The sequence below is a fragment of the Schistocerca cancellata genome, chromosome 2 (assembly GCF_023864275.1).
Source record: "Schistocerca cancellata isolate TAMUIC-IGC-003103 chromosome 2, iqSchCanc2.1, whole genome shotgun sequence".
Classification (NCBI taxonomy): Eukaryota; Metazoa; Arthropoda; class Insecta; order Orthoptera; family Acrididae; genus Schistocerca; species Schistocerca cancellata.
Window position 1 is genome coordinate 833,907,910 of NC_064627.1, and position 18,759 is coordinate 833,926,668.

Consider the following 18,759-nt stretch of genomic DNA (forward strand, 5'->3'; position numbering starts at 1 on the left):
CTGATGGTGTACTCAACAACGAACCTGGGTGCACGAATGGCAAAACATAATTTTTTCGGATGAATCCAGGTTCTGTTTACAGCATCATGATGGTCGCATCCGTGTTTGGTGACATCGCGGTGAACACACATTGGAAGCATGTAATTCGTCATCGCCATACTGGCATATCACCTGGCGTGATGGTATGGGGTGCCATTGGTTACACGTCTCGGTCATATTTTATTCGCATTGACGGCACTTTGAACAGTGGACGTTACATTTCAGATGTGTTACGACCCGTGGCTCTACCCTTCATTCGATCCCTGTGAAACCCCACATTGCAGCATGATAATGCATGACCACACATTGCAGGTCCTGTACAGGCCTTTCTGGATACAGAAAATGTTCGCTGCCCTGGCCAGCACATTCTACAGATCTCTCACCATTTGAAACCGTCTGGTCAATGGTGGCCGAGCAACTGGCTCATCACAATACGCCAGTCACTACTCTTGATGAACTGTGGTATCGTGTTGAAGCTGCATGGGCAGCTGTACCTGTACACACCATCCAAGCTCTGTTTGACTCAATGCCCAGGCGTATCAAGTCTGTTATTACGGCCAGAGGTGGTTGTTCTGGGTACTGATTTCCCAGGATCTATGGACCCAAATTGCGTGGAAATGTAATCACATGTCAGTTCTAGTATAATATATTTGTCCAATGAATACCTGTTTATCATCTGCATTTCTTCTTGGTGTAGCAATTTTAATGGCCAGTAGTGTAATATACGAGGTGCATTCAAGTTCTAAGGCCTCTGATTTTTTTTCTAATTAACTGCTCACCCGAATTACTTCTCGGCGTAATCGCCCTGCAGACGTACACATTTTTCACAATGCTGATGCCATGATTCCATGGCAGCGGCGAAGGCTTCTTTAGGAGTCTGTTTTGACCACTGGAAAATCGCTGAGGCAATAGCAGCACAGCTGGTGAATGTGCGGCCACGGAGAGTGTCTTTCATTGTTGGAAAAAGCCAAAAGTCACTAGGAGCCAGGTCAGGTGAGTAGGGAGCATGAGGAATCACTTCAATGTTGTTATCACGAAGAAATTGTTGCGTAACGTTAGCTTGATGTGCGGGTGCGTTGTCTTGGTGAAACAGCACACGCGCAGCCCTTCCCGGACGTTTTTGTTGCAGTGCAGGAAGGAATTTGTTCTTCAAAACATTTTTGTAGGATGCACCTGTTACCGTAGTGCCCTTTGGAACGCAATGGGTAAGGATTACGCCCTCGCTGTCCCAGAACATGGACACCATCATTTTTTCAGCACTGGCGGTTACTCGAAATTTTTTTGGTGGCGGAGAATCTGGGAACTTCCATTGAGCTGACTGGTGCTTTGTTTCTGTAGTGAAAAATGGCATCCATGTCTCATCCATTGTCACAACCTACGAAAAGAAAGTCCCATTCATGCTGTCGTTGCGCGTCAACATTGCTTGGCAACATGCCACACGGGCAGCCATGTGGTTGTCCGTCAGCATTCGTGGCACCCACCTGGATGACACTTTTCGCATTTTCAGGTCGTCATGCAGGATTGTGTGCACAGAACCCACAGAAATGCCAACTCTGGAGGCGATCTGTTCAACAGTCATTCGGCAATCCCCCAAAACAATTCTCTCCACTTTCTCGATCATGTCACCAGACTGGCTTGTGCGAGCCCGAGGTTGTTTTGGTTTGTTGTCACACGATGTTCTGCCTTCATTAAACTGTCGCACCCACGAACGCACTTTCGACACATCCATAACTCCATCACCACATGTCTCCTTCAACTGTCAATGAATTTCAATTGGTTTCACACCACGCAAATTCAGAAAACGAATGATTGCACGCTGTTCAAGTAAGGAAAACGTCACCATTTTAAGTATTTAAAACAGTTCTCATTCTCACCGCTGGCGGTAAAATTCCATCTGCCGTACGGTGCTGCCATCTCTGGGACATATTGACAATGAACGCGGCCTCATTTTAAAATAATGCGCATGTTTCTATCTCTTTCCAGTCCGGAGAAAAAAAATCGGAGGCCTTAGAACTTGAATGTACCTCATATAAACAGTTAAGAGAGGTTTGAGTGTTTAAACAACACAGATTATAGTAGTAATAATGATTTAAAAAACAAATTATGAGTCTTACATTCTAATGCATATGAAAAGCATACCATCGTATGTTGATATGCCAGTGTTACATAGACAGTTCTTATGGGAATGCTTAAAATTAAACATATTGTACCAATTGTTACCCACCGTCAAAAAATTCCTGTAAAGAGTAGAATGATCATGATCATGATATTCAGTTTTATTAAACTGTATTATTGTTGTTCACAAAGCACATTAGTGAAAACATATATTGAGATGGCATGGTGAGGATCCTGAGATGCTTGAATAAGTTTCTGCAAGAGTATCTGGGTCACACACCAGTCATGATTCTAATGACTCTTTTCTGTGCAATAAAGGCTTGGTTTGCTTGTGACTGGTTACAAAGCTTGTCATGGAGCAAATGGTAAATGCTGCTGACTTCAGTCTTTTACATAGGTTGTTGATGTGAAGTGACCTGTTTAGATTGTTGTTTATGTGTAATCCCAGGAATATGGAAGACTCAACTCTCAATATTTCTTTGTCACCACATTTTATTTCATTATTTTTCTGTTTTTTATTTGATGTTTGAAACTGAATGGGTTGAGGTTTGTTCACATTGAGTGACAGAGCATTTGAAGTGAACCAATCTAGAGCTTCTTTGATTACAGTGGTCACAGTGTTCTCTAAACTGCAATTGGGTGTTTTGTCAATCATAATGGCTGTGTCCTCAGCAAACAGTGTGAAGTGTGCTTTTCATGTCATAGAACATGGCAGATCACTGATAAAGATGAGGAAAAGTAAGGGACCAAGCACTGAGACCTGTGGCACCCCACATTTTACAGTGCCCCAGTCAGAGCAGGCAGGTGCCATTGCAAAATAGTTCAATACTACCTTATGCCTTCTATTGTCTAGATGTGGCTCGAGCCACATCCTTACTTTGCAATTTAAGCCAGTGCTCAGCCTTTGTAAGTAGAATTTTGTGATCCACACAGTGAAATGCTTAAGTCAGATCACAGAAGACTGAAACTGGTTATATTTTATTGGTTATGGATTCAAGGAGTTAGTTGACAAATGAAAAAATTGCATGTTCAGTTGAAGTACCCTTTTGCAGTCCAAACTGATTTTTATTAAGATTTTATTTTTAATAAGTTGATCCACGATTCTTTTAAACATAAGAGTTTCTAGGATTTTAGAGACACTTGTTAAATGAAATTGGCCAGTAGTTGGAAACATTAGCTTTATCATCTTTCGTGAACAGTGGTTTCAAAATTGCATATCTGAGTTCATTAGGGGCAGTACTTTGATTTATGGACTCATTAAATACGTGATAGAGAACTTCAAGAATAAACTTGCAGCAGTGCTTCAGTACTTTGATAGATATATTATCCACACCAGTGGAATTTTTATTTTTCGTTTCCTGTACTACATTCTCAATCTCTTCAGTTGTAATAGAGGGCACATGCATCTAACTAATTTTGTTCTGTACTGCATTTTGTAGAAGACTCATGGCTTCAACTCTAGACCCTTTACAACGAATTTGATCTGCTACTGTCAAAAAATGGTTGTTGAAAATATTGGCAGCTATATCACCTTCATCTACCATGTTTCCATCATGACACACTTCGATACTGTCTCTATCTTCTTCAATTTTTCCTGTCTTCCTTTCGACCACCTTCCAAATAGTTTTTATTTTATTATTTGAATTGTTAATTTCAGATTTAATAAACATTGTTTTGGAATTTCCATTGACACTCTTTAGTATGCTACGGTATAATTTGTTGTGCTCCCTAGCCAGAGATTTGTGAGAATTTCTGAGCAAGACATAAAGCATTCTGTTTGTTTTGCAGGATGTTTTGATTCACATAGTGAGCCATTGTCCCCTGTAATTGCTCAGATTCATGTTTTTTTGAAATTATCTTGGGAAATACACCTCCAAAAGTGGTAAAGAATTCATTCAGGAATATGTTACATTTATCAGTGACATCTTTAGCCTAATATACTATGTCCCATTCCAACTGCTGCAAATGTCAGCTGAAGATTTCCAGTTCTCACTATTGATTAGCCCAAAAGCTCTATTGTTGAAACTTCACTAGTTACCAGGACTTACATAATGCGTTTTCAACAACTGCCTATCATAGTCGGAAAGGCCATTTAAGATTTGCGTTAAACATATGTTATCAATTTAGTGTCGACAAAAATATTGTCAATCAGACTTGTGCAGTTCTTAGTCACCCTTGTGGGAAAGTCAACACCTGACTTCAGATTAAAAGAGCTCATAACATTTTCAAAATCTAGAATGAGATTTTCACTCTGCAGTGGAGTGTGTGGTGATGTGAAACTTCTTGGCAGCTTAAAACTGTGTGCCGGACGGAGACTCAAACTTGGGACCTTTGCCTTTCACAGGCAAGTGCTCTACCAACTGAGCTACCCAAGCATGACTCACGCCCCGTCCTCACAGCTTTACTTCTGCCAGTACCTTGTCTCCTACCTTCCAAACTTTTCAGAAGCTCTCCAGTAAACCTTGCAGAACTAGCACTCCTGAAAGAAAGAATATTGTCGAGACATGGCTTAGCCACAGCCTGGGGGATATTTCCAGAATGAGATTTTCACTCTGCAGCGGAGTGTGCGCTGATATGAAATTCATTTTCAAAATCTTTCTTGTCATTATTACAGGTAAGGAAATTTACATTAAAATCATTTTTGAGAACAGGCAAGTTAAAAGAGATTCTATTTGCTTGAGGAATATACTGAGCCTACCTGAGGGTGCTCTGTAAACAGTAATCACATAAATAGGCAAAATATTAACATGAAGTTCAATGCAACGAGCCTCAAAATGTTGATCAACACAATAATTTTTTACATCTACAGACTTGTATACTATATTATTTTTAACATACATTATTACTCCACCTTTATTCATTGTATTTATAGTATAATAAGCTGCTAAGTTGTACTTATATAGTTGCACCATTTCAATCCTTTCCATCAAATGATGTTCAGTAAAACATAATATATGGGTATTGTTCATTGCATCAGTGTCATTAATGCAGACAGACAACTGGTTCAGTTTGTTACTTAGACCCATTATATTCTGATGAAAAATGCAAAGCTTATCATTTCCTAAACTCTTTTTTTCTGATTTCACTGTTTTTCTGTAAATTGAAATTGGAGATTATAGGCAGTGTACCTGCAGATTTTTGTCTTAAGTTAGTCCTGGAACTGAGGCTGGGTAACAAAAATCCAGTAGAGTTGTGCGTTTCCCGGACCTTGTGCATCCTCAGCTTCCCTCTGTTACTGCTGCTGATAGTGGAGACACATCACGTGGAGCAGGGTCTTGTACTGCTGTAGATTGTGGAGGGACTAGAACTGATGAAACGTCTTAAGCCATTGATGGAAGGTCAGCAGCTTATGAAGTTTCTACCGCTGCTGCTGGTGAATGCAGAGGGATAGCAGTTGCAGCTTTGACGGCTGTGTTTTGAGATTCCACTCTTGCTGCACCTGAAGTTTGTGGTGATGTTCCTGTTGATTAAGCTGTTGTTTGCGGGTATGGTTGGATCTTCAATATTTGTCCCTGCTGGCAGGAGAACTGGGATACTGTTTATTTTACTTGTTGATAAAACAACTTTCATTATTTCAGCACAAATGGCATCTTTAACCCTGCTATTTCGATGCAGACCATGTTTTGTAAAGTGCTCTCTCACAGAGCTGTCAACTGGTATGAAAGCTGCATTGGGAAATGATTTACAAATTTTTTGCAGTTTCCTATTAGTGTCCATAATTTCAATATTAACACACAATTTTTCTATTAAATCATGCCTCCATGGAATAGCAACAACAAAAACGGTAATTTGTGGGCTATTTCAAAGTTTGTCTTTCAAAATCCTCATTGCCCACCTACTTTCATTATAGTAGATGTCATTTGTTGCTCCTACCACAATACACTTGATTCCAGACTGTAAGGAGCTTTCACAGTTCTTTATGTTTCATGAAGTCTTTGGTGAGCATTACGTAAAATTTCGGCGATTCCTTTACCATGGCTATCTGCAAGAACATGTATTTTGCTATTTTTCTTTGGTACAAGGATAAGTGCACAATTTACATGTGTATTTTTGTTAACAATATTTTTCACATTCATTTCATTATTATGTGCAGTGGATGGTATGCACCGCTTCTCACTACCACTGTTTTTCCTAATACTAAATGTAGACGATGTTACACCATTCTGTCAACACGGTGGTTTTAAATGTTCATTTCCATTTATCGGTATTGGTGCAGTCTCTTCACTCACAGGAAGAGCTTGAAATTTGTTTGTAAGCACCAGTTGTTTGATGTTTTCACTTTCTGACAATTTTTTTGTGCTCAAAATTTTGTTTTTATAAGATATGTTAGTCCACTCGTTTATATTTTAAGCGGAAAAGAAGAGGAATTTTGTTTGCCTAACAGCTCACTCATTTCTTTTCGAAGTTCAGATATATCACTACTCAGTGCACTAATGATTAACTGAAGTCTAGAAATACACTCATTTAACTTCATGATTTTGGTCCTAGAATTTGCATACACTTTTCTTTTACCATCATTTTTTCGTTTTTTGCAGGAACACTATTCATTTGCACGCACTACACCATCTTGAACTATCTTGCATATGCTGTCAGGGTTGTAAGTAGATTCAACTCCAATTATCAAAAAATCTGCTGGGAAGCAATCACACGAATTATGAGATACTGTACGTGAAAGGAACAGTCAGTGTAGGACTAACTTCTCGAAAAAGTGCAACAACCAAAATTGAAAACTTTTATGAGCCGATCATGCATTAGATGTTGATAATCGGTGATCAATAATGGGCTGCATTCTTGTTAGTTGGGGCAGCAGTTTCCTGGAATTCAAGATGGTAATAAATGATTGCTCTATCAAGTACAGAAGCTGTAAACCAGCACGGTTTTCGCAAAAGACTGAGTACAGAATCAGCTGTTTCCCATTTCATGGAAAAGATTGTAATGGGATTGGACAGAGACAACAGTACAATATGAATGAACTTGGGTGTATCAAAGGCTTTTGATACTGTCCAACATGATATCTTGCTAGACAAGTTAGAAGCTCCAGAATGAAATTTTCACTCTGCAGCAGAGTGTGCACTGGTATGAAACTTCCTAGCAGATTAAAACTGTGTACTGGACAGTGACTCAAACTTGGGACCATTGCCTTTTGTGGGCAAATGGTCTACCATCTTGAGCTACCCAAGCATGACATGTGACCCATTCTCATTGCTTTAATTCCACCAGTGCCTTGTCTCGTCGTTTCTGGAAACATACCTCAGGCTGTGGCTCAGCAATGTCTCTGCAATGTCCCTTCTTCCAGGAGTGCTAGTTCTGTGAGGTCTGCAGGAGAGCGTCTGTGTAGTTTGGAAGGTAGGAGATGAGGTACTGCAGAATTAAAGCTGTGAGGACTGGTCGTGAGTCATACTTGGGTAGCTCAGTTGGTAGAGCACTTGCCCATGAAAGGCAACAGGTCCTGAGTTTGAGTCTCGGTCAGGCACACAGTTTTAAGCTACCAAGAAGTATCAAGTTGGAAGCTATTGGTATACAAAGAGTTGCAAAAAAAATGGTTTCAGTCTTATGTACATTATAGCTGACAGGTAGAAATTACCTCAGCCAACATTAAAAACGGAAGTATTGCTTACAGATCTGATTTCTGACCTGTATCAATTGGGATACCACAGGGAAGTGTTCTAGGACATCTCTTATTTTTACTTTATATAAATGATACCAAAATTCCAATCAATGGTACTCATATAATATTGTTTGCTGATGATACAAATGTTGTTGTAACTGATGCAAACCAAGTATTGCCAACATCTGTAACTAAAGTTTTGGAATATTTACAAAATTGGTTTGAAATGAACAAGTTAAGTTTAAAGATTCAAAAACTAATGACATTCATTGTAGGAAAACAAAGTCACAGAATGACTTGGACCGCAGAATACAAAATAAAGAAGTTAAGAGAGCAGCTGTCACAAAATTTTTAGGTGCCCACATGGACGAAAATTTAGATTGGAAAGCCCACATCCACTACTCACTAGCAAGTTAAATACTACTTGCTTTGCACTATGTGTAATTAATAATGTGTCTAGCAAACAGCATAGCAGAACTGTCTACTTTGCTTTCATTCACAAATCGATTAACTATGGTCTCACTTTCTGGGGTCATAATGCAACAAATCTAAAAACCATCTTTACACTACAAAAACGAGCTGTTAGAGTAATTACAAACAGTTCAAGGCCAACACCCCTCAAACAGCTATTTCAACAGCTAAATATTCTATCTTTACCACACCTCTACATACAAAAACGTGTAACTAACACAAAAAGGACCATTGAAAATTTCGATTCCAACTCAGATCTGCATTCATATAATACAAAAATGTGCAGTGATATTCATGTAATAAGAATAAACAAGGCTCTTACACAGAAGCAAATAAATGTTCAAGGTACAAAATTGTATAACAAACTTCAGCATATATAAAAGAAATGAAAAAATTGCCTACATTTAAGGAAGCAGTATTCAAGTTATTAATGACTGATATTACAGTGTAAACAAATACCTTCAGCAATGTTGTAGCAAGTAGTTATATTCATGTACCAGTTGATACTGTATGCCATAGTCACTGTCAATAGTATTTTCAGTCAAATGTTTATTATGATCTGAATTAGTATTTTGAACAGAATTGTTACAATTATTATGTGTTTTTATTTAAATATTAACAACAATCCATAAAAAAATATCTTTTATGCAATTAATCAAAGTTGTTTCTTTAAAGTCAGTACCGCCATTAGACTGTTGTTTACTTACAGTGTTACATTTACACTTACACAATCATGATTTTAGGTTCAAAGTGCCATTATCAAGTGTTTTAAGTGTTATAAATTGGTTAAAACACTTGATAATGGCACTTTGAAGACGAAATCATGATTGTGTAAGTGTAAATGTAACACTATAGATAAACAACAGTCTAATGGTGGTACTGACTTTAAAGAAATATATGACTGTGGCAACGCGTTATGAAAAAATTATAAAATCAAAGTTGTTGTTGTTGTTGTTGTGGTCTTCAGTCCTGAGACTGGTTTGATGCAGCTCTCCATGCTACTCTATCCTGTGCAAGCTTCTTCATCTCCCAGTACCTACTGCAGCCTAATCCTTCTGAATCTGCTTAGTGTATTCATCTCTTGGTCTCCCTCTACGATTTTTACCCTCCATGCTGCCCTCCGATACTAAATTGGTGATCCCTCGATGTCTCAGAACATGTCCTACCAACCGATCCCTTCTTCTAGTCAAGTTGTGCCACAAGCTCCTCTTCTCTCCAATTCTATTCAATACCTCCTCATTAGTTATGTGATCTACCCATCTAATCTTCAGCATTCTTCTGTAGCACCACATTTCGATAGCTTCTATTCTCTTCTTGTCTAAACTATTTATTGCCCACGTTTCACTTCCATACATGGCTACACTCCATACAAATACTTTCAGAAATGACACTTAAATCTACACTCGATGTTAACAAATTTTTCTTCTTCAGAAACGCTTTCCTTACCATTGCCAGTCTACATTTTATATCCTCTCTACTTTGACCATAATCAGTTATTTTGCTCCCCAAATAGCAAAACTCCTTTACTACTTTAAGTGTCTGATTTCCTCATCTAATGCCCTCAGCATCACCCGACTTAATTAGACTACATTCCACTATTCTCGTTTTACTTTTGTTGATGTTCATCTTATACCCACCTTTCAAGACACTGTCCATTCTGTTCAACTGCTCTTCCAAGTCCTTTGCTGTCTCTGACAGAATTACAATATCATTGGCGAATCTCAAAGTTTATATTTCTTCTCCATGGATTTTAATTCCTACTCCGAACTTTTCTTTTGTTTCCTTTATTGCTTGCTCAATATACAGATTGAATAACATCGGGGATAGGCTATAATCCTGTCTCACTCCCTTCCAAAACACTGCTTCCCTTTCATACCCCTCGACTCATATAACTGCCATCTGGTTTCTGTACAAATTGTAAATAGCCTTTCGCTCTCTGTATTTTACCCCTGCCACTTTCAGAATTTGAAAGAGAGTATTCCAATCAACATTGTCAAAAGCTTTCTCTAAGTCTACAAAGGTAGAAACGTAGGTTTGCCTTTCCTTAATCTTTCTTCTAAGATAAGTCGTTGGGTCAGTATTGCCTCATGTGTTCCAACATTTCTACGGAATCCAAACTGATCTTCCCCGAGGTCAGCTTCTATCAGTTTTTCCATTCGTCTGTAAAGACTTCGCGTTAGTATTTTGCAGCTGTGACATATTAAACTGATAGTTCGGTAATTTTCGCATATGTCAACACCTGCTTTCTTTGGTATTGGAATTATTATATTCTTCCTGAAGTCTGAGGGTATTTCGCCTGTCTCATACATCTTGCTCACCAGATGGTAGAGTTTTGTCAGGACTGGCTCTCCCAAGGCAGTCAGTAGTTCTAGTGGAATGTTGTCTACTCCGGGGGCCTTGTTTCGACTCAGGTCTTTCAGTGCTCTGTCAAACTCTTCACACAGTATTGTATCTCCCATTTCATCTTCATCTACATCCTCTTCCACTTCCATTATATTGTCCTTAAGTACATCGCCCTTGTATAGACCCTCTATATACTCCTTCCACCTTTCTGCTTTCCCTTCTTCGCTTAAAACTGGGTTTCCATCTGAGCTCTTGATATTCATACAAGTCATTTGCTTTTCTCCAAAGGTCTCTTTAATTTTCCTATACGCAGTATCTATCTTACCCCTAGTGAGATAAGCCTCTACATCCTTACATTTGTCCTCTAGCCATCCCTGCTTAGCCATTTTGCACTTCCTGCCAATCTCATTTTTGAGACATTTGTATTCCTTTTTACCTGCTTCATTTACTGCATTTTTATATTTTCTCCTTTCATCAATTAACTTCAATATATCTTCTGTTACCCAGGGATTTCTACTAGCCCTCGTCTTTTGACCTACTTGATCCTCTGCTGCCTTCACTACTTCATCCCTCAAAGCTACCCATTCTTCTTCTACTGTATTTCTTTCCCCCATTCCTGTCAATTGTTCCCTTATGCTCTCCCTGAAAATCTGTACAACCTCTGGTTTAGTCAGTTTATCCAGGTCCCATCTCCTTAAATTCCCACCTTTTTGCAGTTTCTTTAGTTTTAATCTACAGTTCATAACCAATAGATTGTGGTCAGAGTCCACATCTGCCCCTGGAAATGTCTTACAATGTAAAACCTGGTTCCTAAATCTCTGTCTAACCATTATATAATCTATCTGAAACCTTTTAGTATCTGCAGGGTTCTTCCATGTATACAACCGTCTTTCATGATTCTTAAACCGAGTGTTAGCTATGATTAAGTTATGCTCTGCGCAAAATTCTACCAGATGGCTTCCTCTTTCATTTCTCAGCCCCAATCCATATTCACATACTATGTTTCCTTCTCTCCCTTTTCCTACGCTTGAATTCCAGTCACCCATGACTATTAAATTTTCATCTCCCTTCACTATTTGAATAATTTCTTTTATCTCCTCATACATTTCATCAATTTCTTCATCATCTAGAGAGCTAGTTGGCATATAAACTTGTACTACTGTAGTAGGTGTGGGCTTCGTGTCTATCTTGGCCACAATAATGCGTTCACTATGCTGTTTGTAGTAGCTTACCCGTACTCCTATTTTTTCATTCATTATTAAACCTACTCCTGCATTACCCTTATTTGATTTTGTATTTATAACCCAATCAAAGTTGTATATACTGTTTTAATGTAAGTGTGTGTAGGATACTGAGCACCCTTGTATCTGTAGGATACTGTTCATCCTTGTATACGTGTGTGTGTGTGTGTGTGTGTGTGTGTGTGTGTGTAATTAATTTTTATATATTATGTATTTTCTGATGACATCATGCAATGTAATTTGTCTCTGGATGAATAAACTACTGCTACTAACACTACTACTACTGAGTACATGGTGCTATCAACAGCAGCAAAGAAACATTATACGTTCAAGGACTACTCTGTGAATTGTGTTTTAAACATACTGGAAAAACAATAAGTTTGCTTTGCTATGATAGGGATGTCATTGCACTGAGTCACAATGGTGTGCATCACACTCGACTAAACATCAACTTGAGATACCATTATATTCATGAGCTAATTAACACAGGAAAGTTCAATGTCAAGTTGATCAATAGCCCACCAAAAAGCAGAAAAGTAATTTTTTAACAAATGCACCGCCAAAGATCGAGCACCAGTAGTGGTGCCAAGCTGCAGGACTTTCAGATTTAAGAAATTAACATCTCGAGAAGTTGTGGGGGCATTAGGAAGAAATATCACCTGGGAAAAGCATTCCTCACTAACCTTGCTAACATAAGCTGCCTATGGTGCACTAGTACATACGGTAATTGGCAGGAAAAGAAGCAAATAGGACTTGGAAAGTGCAGTTTTAATTTTTGCATTATTTAGAGGAACAGAACACGATTACATAAAAAGTAACAGGAGAAAAATAACACAGTGGAATGGTATAGCAATAAAAAGGGGAAATAATTCCTATAGCACATAGTAGCCTCACTGAAGGTTGTATTGAGTGGAAAGTAATGAACTGTAAGTGTAAAAAATTATGTATAGTAATTCTGCATCCAAGCAAATAAAAGAAATAAAAAGTAAAGTATGCCTTGCATGGAACTGTCTAATCTAAGTGTGATTGTGTCACTACATGTGAGATGCTGGATGTCAGCTACAGTGGCAACACCATAAGTACGATCATATGTTGTATCAAGTGAAATTTTGACTGGATTGAGGATTTTTTGGTTGGGAGGGCACAGCATTCTATTTTGAATGGGGAGTAATCGTCAGATGTAGAGGTATCTTCAGGTGTGCCGCAGGGAAGTGTGTTGGGACCTTTGCTGTTCATGTTGTATGTTAATGACCTTTCAGACAATATTAGTAATAAAATCAGGCTTTTTGAAGATGATGCAGTTATCTGTAACACAGTACTATCTGAGAGAATATGCATAAAAAATTCAAAAATACCACAATCATTAAAGCTAGCGAGTTTGACAGGGAGTGCTATACACAACAAGGATTCCACCTCAACAACCAAGCAAGAAGATTAATCTCGGAACTGATTACCAAAACTGTGAGTAAACAAATGGCCACCTTTACAGTAATACCGCTGGACCAGGGAAACCTGTAAAGCCTACTGGTCTGTCTGGCAAAATATTAAAAGATATGTTCCAGCGAAACAAAGTGGAAGGGAAAAGGTGAGAAGAATTTGAGAGGAGGAGGAAAACTGTACTGGAGTGGGAATAACAGGTCTGGAAGAAATGGTGTGGCAGTGATGGTGAATAAGAATGTACAAAGCTGTATTGAAAATGTGAGATATATATCAGACAGGATCATAATCTTAAACCTGAGATTCCAAAAAGAAACACTAAAAGTAATCCAGATTTATGCACCCCAAGTGGGATGTAGCGAAGAAGAGAAGATGGACTTTGAAAATGTGCTAGAAAACCATATAGAGAGTGCTAATATAGTGATGGGAGATTTTAATGCACAGGTAGGCAAAGACAGAAAGGGATTTGAGCAAGTATTGGGATGTTTTGGATATGGAGGTAGAAATGAAGAAGGGGAAAGACTCCTGGATTTGTGCCAGAGAAATGGAATGAAAATAGCAAACAGCTGGTTTATGAAGAGAGAAAGTCATGTTATCACCAGATACAGTTGGGATGGAAGAACGAAGAGTGTAATTGATTATATTCTAGTAGATAGGGAATGGGGAGAGAAAGTAACAAATGTGAAGGTAATTCCAAGTGTGAGTGCTGATGGAGACCATAGATTACTGGTGGGACAATGGAAAATGAATCAGTGTGTGAAAAATAGAAAACAGAAGAAAGTGACAAGGATACGGGATTGGAAATTGAAGGAGAGTGAATGTGCTGAGAAGTACAGAGAATTAATAACACAAAAATTTCCAAAAGAAGTTTTCTGCGATGTAGAAAAAGAATGGAGCTTATTCAAAGACACTTTAGTCGAAGCAGCACAAAAAGTATGTGGCAGAACATCTGGAAAGGAAAAAATAAGACAGACAAGTTGGTGGGATGATACCACAATCCAAGCAGTTAGAAGAAAAAATGGAGTATGGAGAAAATGGTGGAAAACTAAAAATGGCGAAGACCATAAAAGATATATAGAGGAAAAGAAGAAGTGCAAAGAAATAGTGGAAACAGCAAAGAAAAAGGCATGGGAAGAGTTTACAAAAAAACTTGAAGAAGATGTGAAGAGCAATAAGAAAATGTTCTATAAAATGATGAAAAATAAAAGGAAGGCTTCTGAAGTACCAGTAAAGATGGAAACAGAGGACGGTACCATTATTGAAGATCCAGGGAATATAAAAGATCTCTGGAAAGAACATTTTAAGAAGCTGTTAAACGCTGAGGACCAGGTACATGAGGAAACAACAAATAATGGAGAAATTGAGAGAAGTTGGGAAGCAGAATTAGGACAAATTACACAGGAAGAAATGGAAAAAGCTGTGAAGAAGATGAATGGGGGGAAAGCCCCAGGACCTGATGAAGTATCAGTGGACATGATAAGAGCAGCAGGTCCAGTGGGAATGCAGTGGCTGTATAGAGTACTATCAAGCGTGTGGAGAAATAGTAAAATACCTGGCGACTGGAGAACAGGAGACATTGTTCCCATCTTCAGGAAAGGCAATAAAAGACTTTGTAAAAACTACAGAGGAATAACCTTCATGAGTCATACAGCCAAGATTTTTGAAAGAATTTTACTAAATCGAATAAGTGAAAAGATAGAAAAGGAGCTGAGTGAAGAACAGCATGGGTTTAGGAAAGGAAGGAGCACAATCGACCTGATATTTTCTATCCGTCAACTGATGGAAAAAAGTTGGGAGTATAACAAAAGGGTGATAATGGTTTTTATAGACATAGAAAAGGCATATGACTCAGTTGACAGGGAAAGACTCTGGGAAGAACTGAAGAAGATAGATATAGAAGATGGAAACATTAATGTTATAAAGACAATGTACAGAGGCCACAATTGTAGAATTAGAACACCATTGGGGAACACTGAATACTTCGAAATAAGACAAGGACTTAAGCAAGGAAGTATTCTATCTCCTGCACTTTTTAATGTTGTGATGGAGGGAATGAATAGGGCAGTTAAAGATATAGCAAAAGAAAAAGACAAAAAGATGATTTTTGCAGATGATATGGTAATATGGGGTGATAAAGAGGTAGATGTACAGTTACAGCTTGATGCGTGGAAGGAAATAATGAAAAGGTATGGATTAAGAATAAATAAAGATAAGAGTGAAGTAATGGTATTTGGAAGAGAGAGAGGTATCAATGGAAATATTACCTTGAATGGAGAACCCCTCAAAGTGGTAGAAAGTTTCACTTATTTAGGGAGTGAAATATCTAGGGATGGAAGAATAACTAACGAAATTAATAGGAGGTTACAGAAGGGAGGCAATTTCTACCAAACAATAAAACATCTGATTTGGAATAATGAAGTTTCAGAAAGAGCAAAACTCCTGATGTATAAGAATTATTACTTCCCTATTGTCACCTATGGTGGAGAAACATGGACAATGAAAGAAAGGGACTGGAGCAGACTGCAAGCAGGGGAAATGAAATTTCTCAGAGCAGTTAAGGGAAAAACAAGAATGGACAGAGTAAGGAATGTAGAGATTAGAAAGGACCTCAAACAAGAAGTATGAGAGAAGAAATTGAAAGAAAGAGATTAAGATGGTATGGGCATGTTAAGAGGATGCATGGGCAGAGACTCTCCAAAATTATGGAAGAACTAAAGATGGATGGGAAACGACCTAGAGGGCGCCCAAGAACACGGTGGAAAATGGGAGTGAGAATATCTGTTGAAAGGAGAGGTGTGACCTGGCAGCAAGTGGAGGAAGAAAAGTGGTGGGAGGACCGAGCCAAATGGAGAGGACTCGTCAGCACCCAGACCCGGCAGTAGCTGGAGCGGGATTCGGATATAGATAGATGTTCCAGCAGGATCAAAATAGTCTTCAAACCATTCACTCTGAGCCCAGAAATCTAGATGTACCTGTACATTGTCAAAATGGGGCCTTGCTACCAGCAGGAGACTTACAAACAACTCAAGATATCAGCTGTATAGAAGTGCCCTTAAAAAGACAATCCGAACCCTCTTATTCACTGCCCAGGGTTAGCAAAAATAGTCTTCTGTTCTTACATATTAATATACAGTTTTTAAGAAAGAAGTTGGAGAATTGCATTACTGGTTAGAAACTTCTAACTGTGGTATACTTAGTGTAAATGAGCACTGGCTATATTCATCAGAAATTGACCTCAATATTCCATTTGGTTACTCCTTAGCCAGCAATTACTGCAGGTCAACAACTGGACATGGGGGTGTTGCAATATATATTAAGAATGGACTAAATCTACAATACTTTACTATTGATGTCATAGACCCGTGTATAGACACCACCTTTGAGGCTGCGGTTGTACATATACCTAAACGTAATATTATTGTTGCATTTGTATATCGCACACCATCTTCTAGTGAATATGAATTTATAGTAAATTAAAAAAAAAGTGTTAGTCTTACTAACTAAGCCTAAATATAAATTCCAAAGAATCTTAATTTTTGGTGATATTAATATGGATATCAGGGTACAGAGTCATATCATATTGGAATTCTTCGATAGCTTAAGAGCTTTTGATTGCTAGTGTCTAAATGATAAGCCTACTAGATATAATGCATGTTTAGACACTATAAAAAGCAATATCCATGAAAATAATGTTGAAACTGGAGTAGTCAAGTTAGGCCTAGCTGACCATGATGGCCTATGGATTACAGCCCCAGTCAGCATTTCAGATGAACAACACAAAACGTTAGACCTATGAATGAATGCAACATAAGAGTTTGGAGCTAGATTAAGGTCAGTTAGCTGGAATGACATCTTATACAAAGTTATGTGTGTGAATAACACAATCAAATTATTTATAGAGGAAATTGCAAGAATATTTGATGAGTGTTGTCCCAGATTAGTAAAAAAAACAGAATAATAACCAAGCTCATAAACCACAGAGACTAAGTAATTGGTTCACACCATACCTCAACAGCATCAGGATTATGCTTCTTATCTTTAGGGACAGATCTCATAACAGCAGCGACTACAAAGAGATGTACATTAGAATAAGAAAAAATTATATATCTGAAATAAGCTTGGCAAAACATAGGGTGAATGATAACTATATTCTTAAATCTAGAAACAGCTGTAAAGCTGCCTGGGAAGTAATTAAAAGTGAAATAAATAGAGCAACAACTCAACTAGCTATACCCATAGCCACAGATATCTTAAACTCACACTTTGTTAACTTCAGTTTACAACAAGATTTGTCTCCTCCTAAAGCCATGCTTGATGAAAAAACTCTTTTAGGTTTAAATAATAATGTAGTTCATAAATTCTTCTGGGCAACAGTAACTGAAAATGATATTAGCAAAGCAATAGACAAACTAAGTAGTTCCAGAGCAGAGGACTTCTATGGTCTGTCAAACTTTGTCATAAAGAAGATATCAAGTGATCTTCTGTCCCCTCTAACCACTCTCATTAACTGTATATTACAGCAAGGGATTTTCCCCGATTGTTTGAAAATAGCAGTAACTATTCCCATATTTAAGAAAGGACATAAATCAAAATTCAAGTAACTATCACCCTATCTCATTAATCCCAATAAAATCTAAAATAATCGAAGACTGTGTTCACCAACAAATGAATCACTATTTTGAGAGGAATAACCTGTTAAGTAACTCACAGTGTGGATTCAGGGATAAACTATCCACAGTTTAAGCGGTTGAAAATATTGTTTGTGATATATATGATGGCTTTGAAAACAAATTAATCTCTTGCGCTACTCTCCTAGACCTGAGTAAAGCATTTGACACCGTATCTCATAGTACTTTGATCATGAAATTAAGACACTACAGCATGGAACAGGACACCCTGAAATTATTAGAATCCTACTTAAGCAACAGAGTACAATTTGTTAGTGTAAATTGGCAGCTGTCAAACCCACAAACAATAAAAGGAGGTGTGCCACAGGGCTCCATACTTGGGCCCTTTCCGTTTGTAGTGTATGTTAATGACATACCACAGTATTTACCCTGTAAAACAGTACTCTATGGGGACAATACCACTTTTATCAATTCAGGACACACTCTTGAATCTGTATGAGAAAAAAAAAAAAATATTTGAAAAATTGGATCATTGGTTTAGTGCAAACTCTCTATACATAAATGAAACAAAATCTGAGGAAATATTCTTTAATTTGAAGGTATCAAACAAAGAAAATAAGTCTGTTAAACTGTTAGGAATGATGATTGACCAGAAACTTAGATGAGATAAACATATCACATACGTCTGTTCTAAACTTGCACGTGCTATGTTCCTACTTTATAAGCTTAGGAATAATGTCAGTCAAAACTTACTGCTGCATTCATATTTTCTTATATCAACCCCCATCTTTCATATGGTATTCTGCTCTGGGGAAATTCTCCTAATTCAGTATCAATTTTTAGATGGCAAAAAAAAAAAAAAAAAAAGATAAGCTCT

The 18,759-nt window shown here is 37.9% G+C and overlaps 1 protein-coding gene across 1 annotated transcript; it reads right to left on the bottom strand.

Moving 5' to 3' along the window:
• Positions 1-10,245: 10,245 nt before the first annotated feature.
• On the bottom strand, positions 10,246-11,832 carry LOC126159110 (uncharacterized). The gene has a single exon (XM_049916492.1). It carries the CDS (start codon positions 11,830-11,832, stop codon positions 10,246-10,248), a length of 1,587 nt encoding a protein of 528 aa, XP_049772449.1.
• Positions 11,833-18,759: the final 6,927 nt, after the last annotated feature.

Bases quoted from the DNA above. Each gene is read 5' to 3' on its own strand.
- LOC126159110 (XM_049916492.1), bottom strand. From the start codon at position 11,832: ATGAATGAAAAAATAGGAGTACGGGTAAGCTACTACAAACAGCATAGT.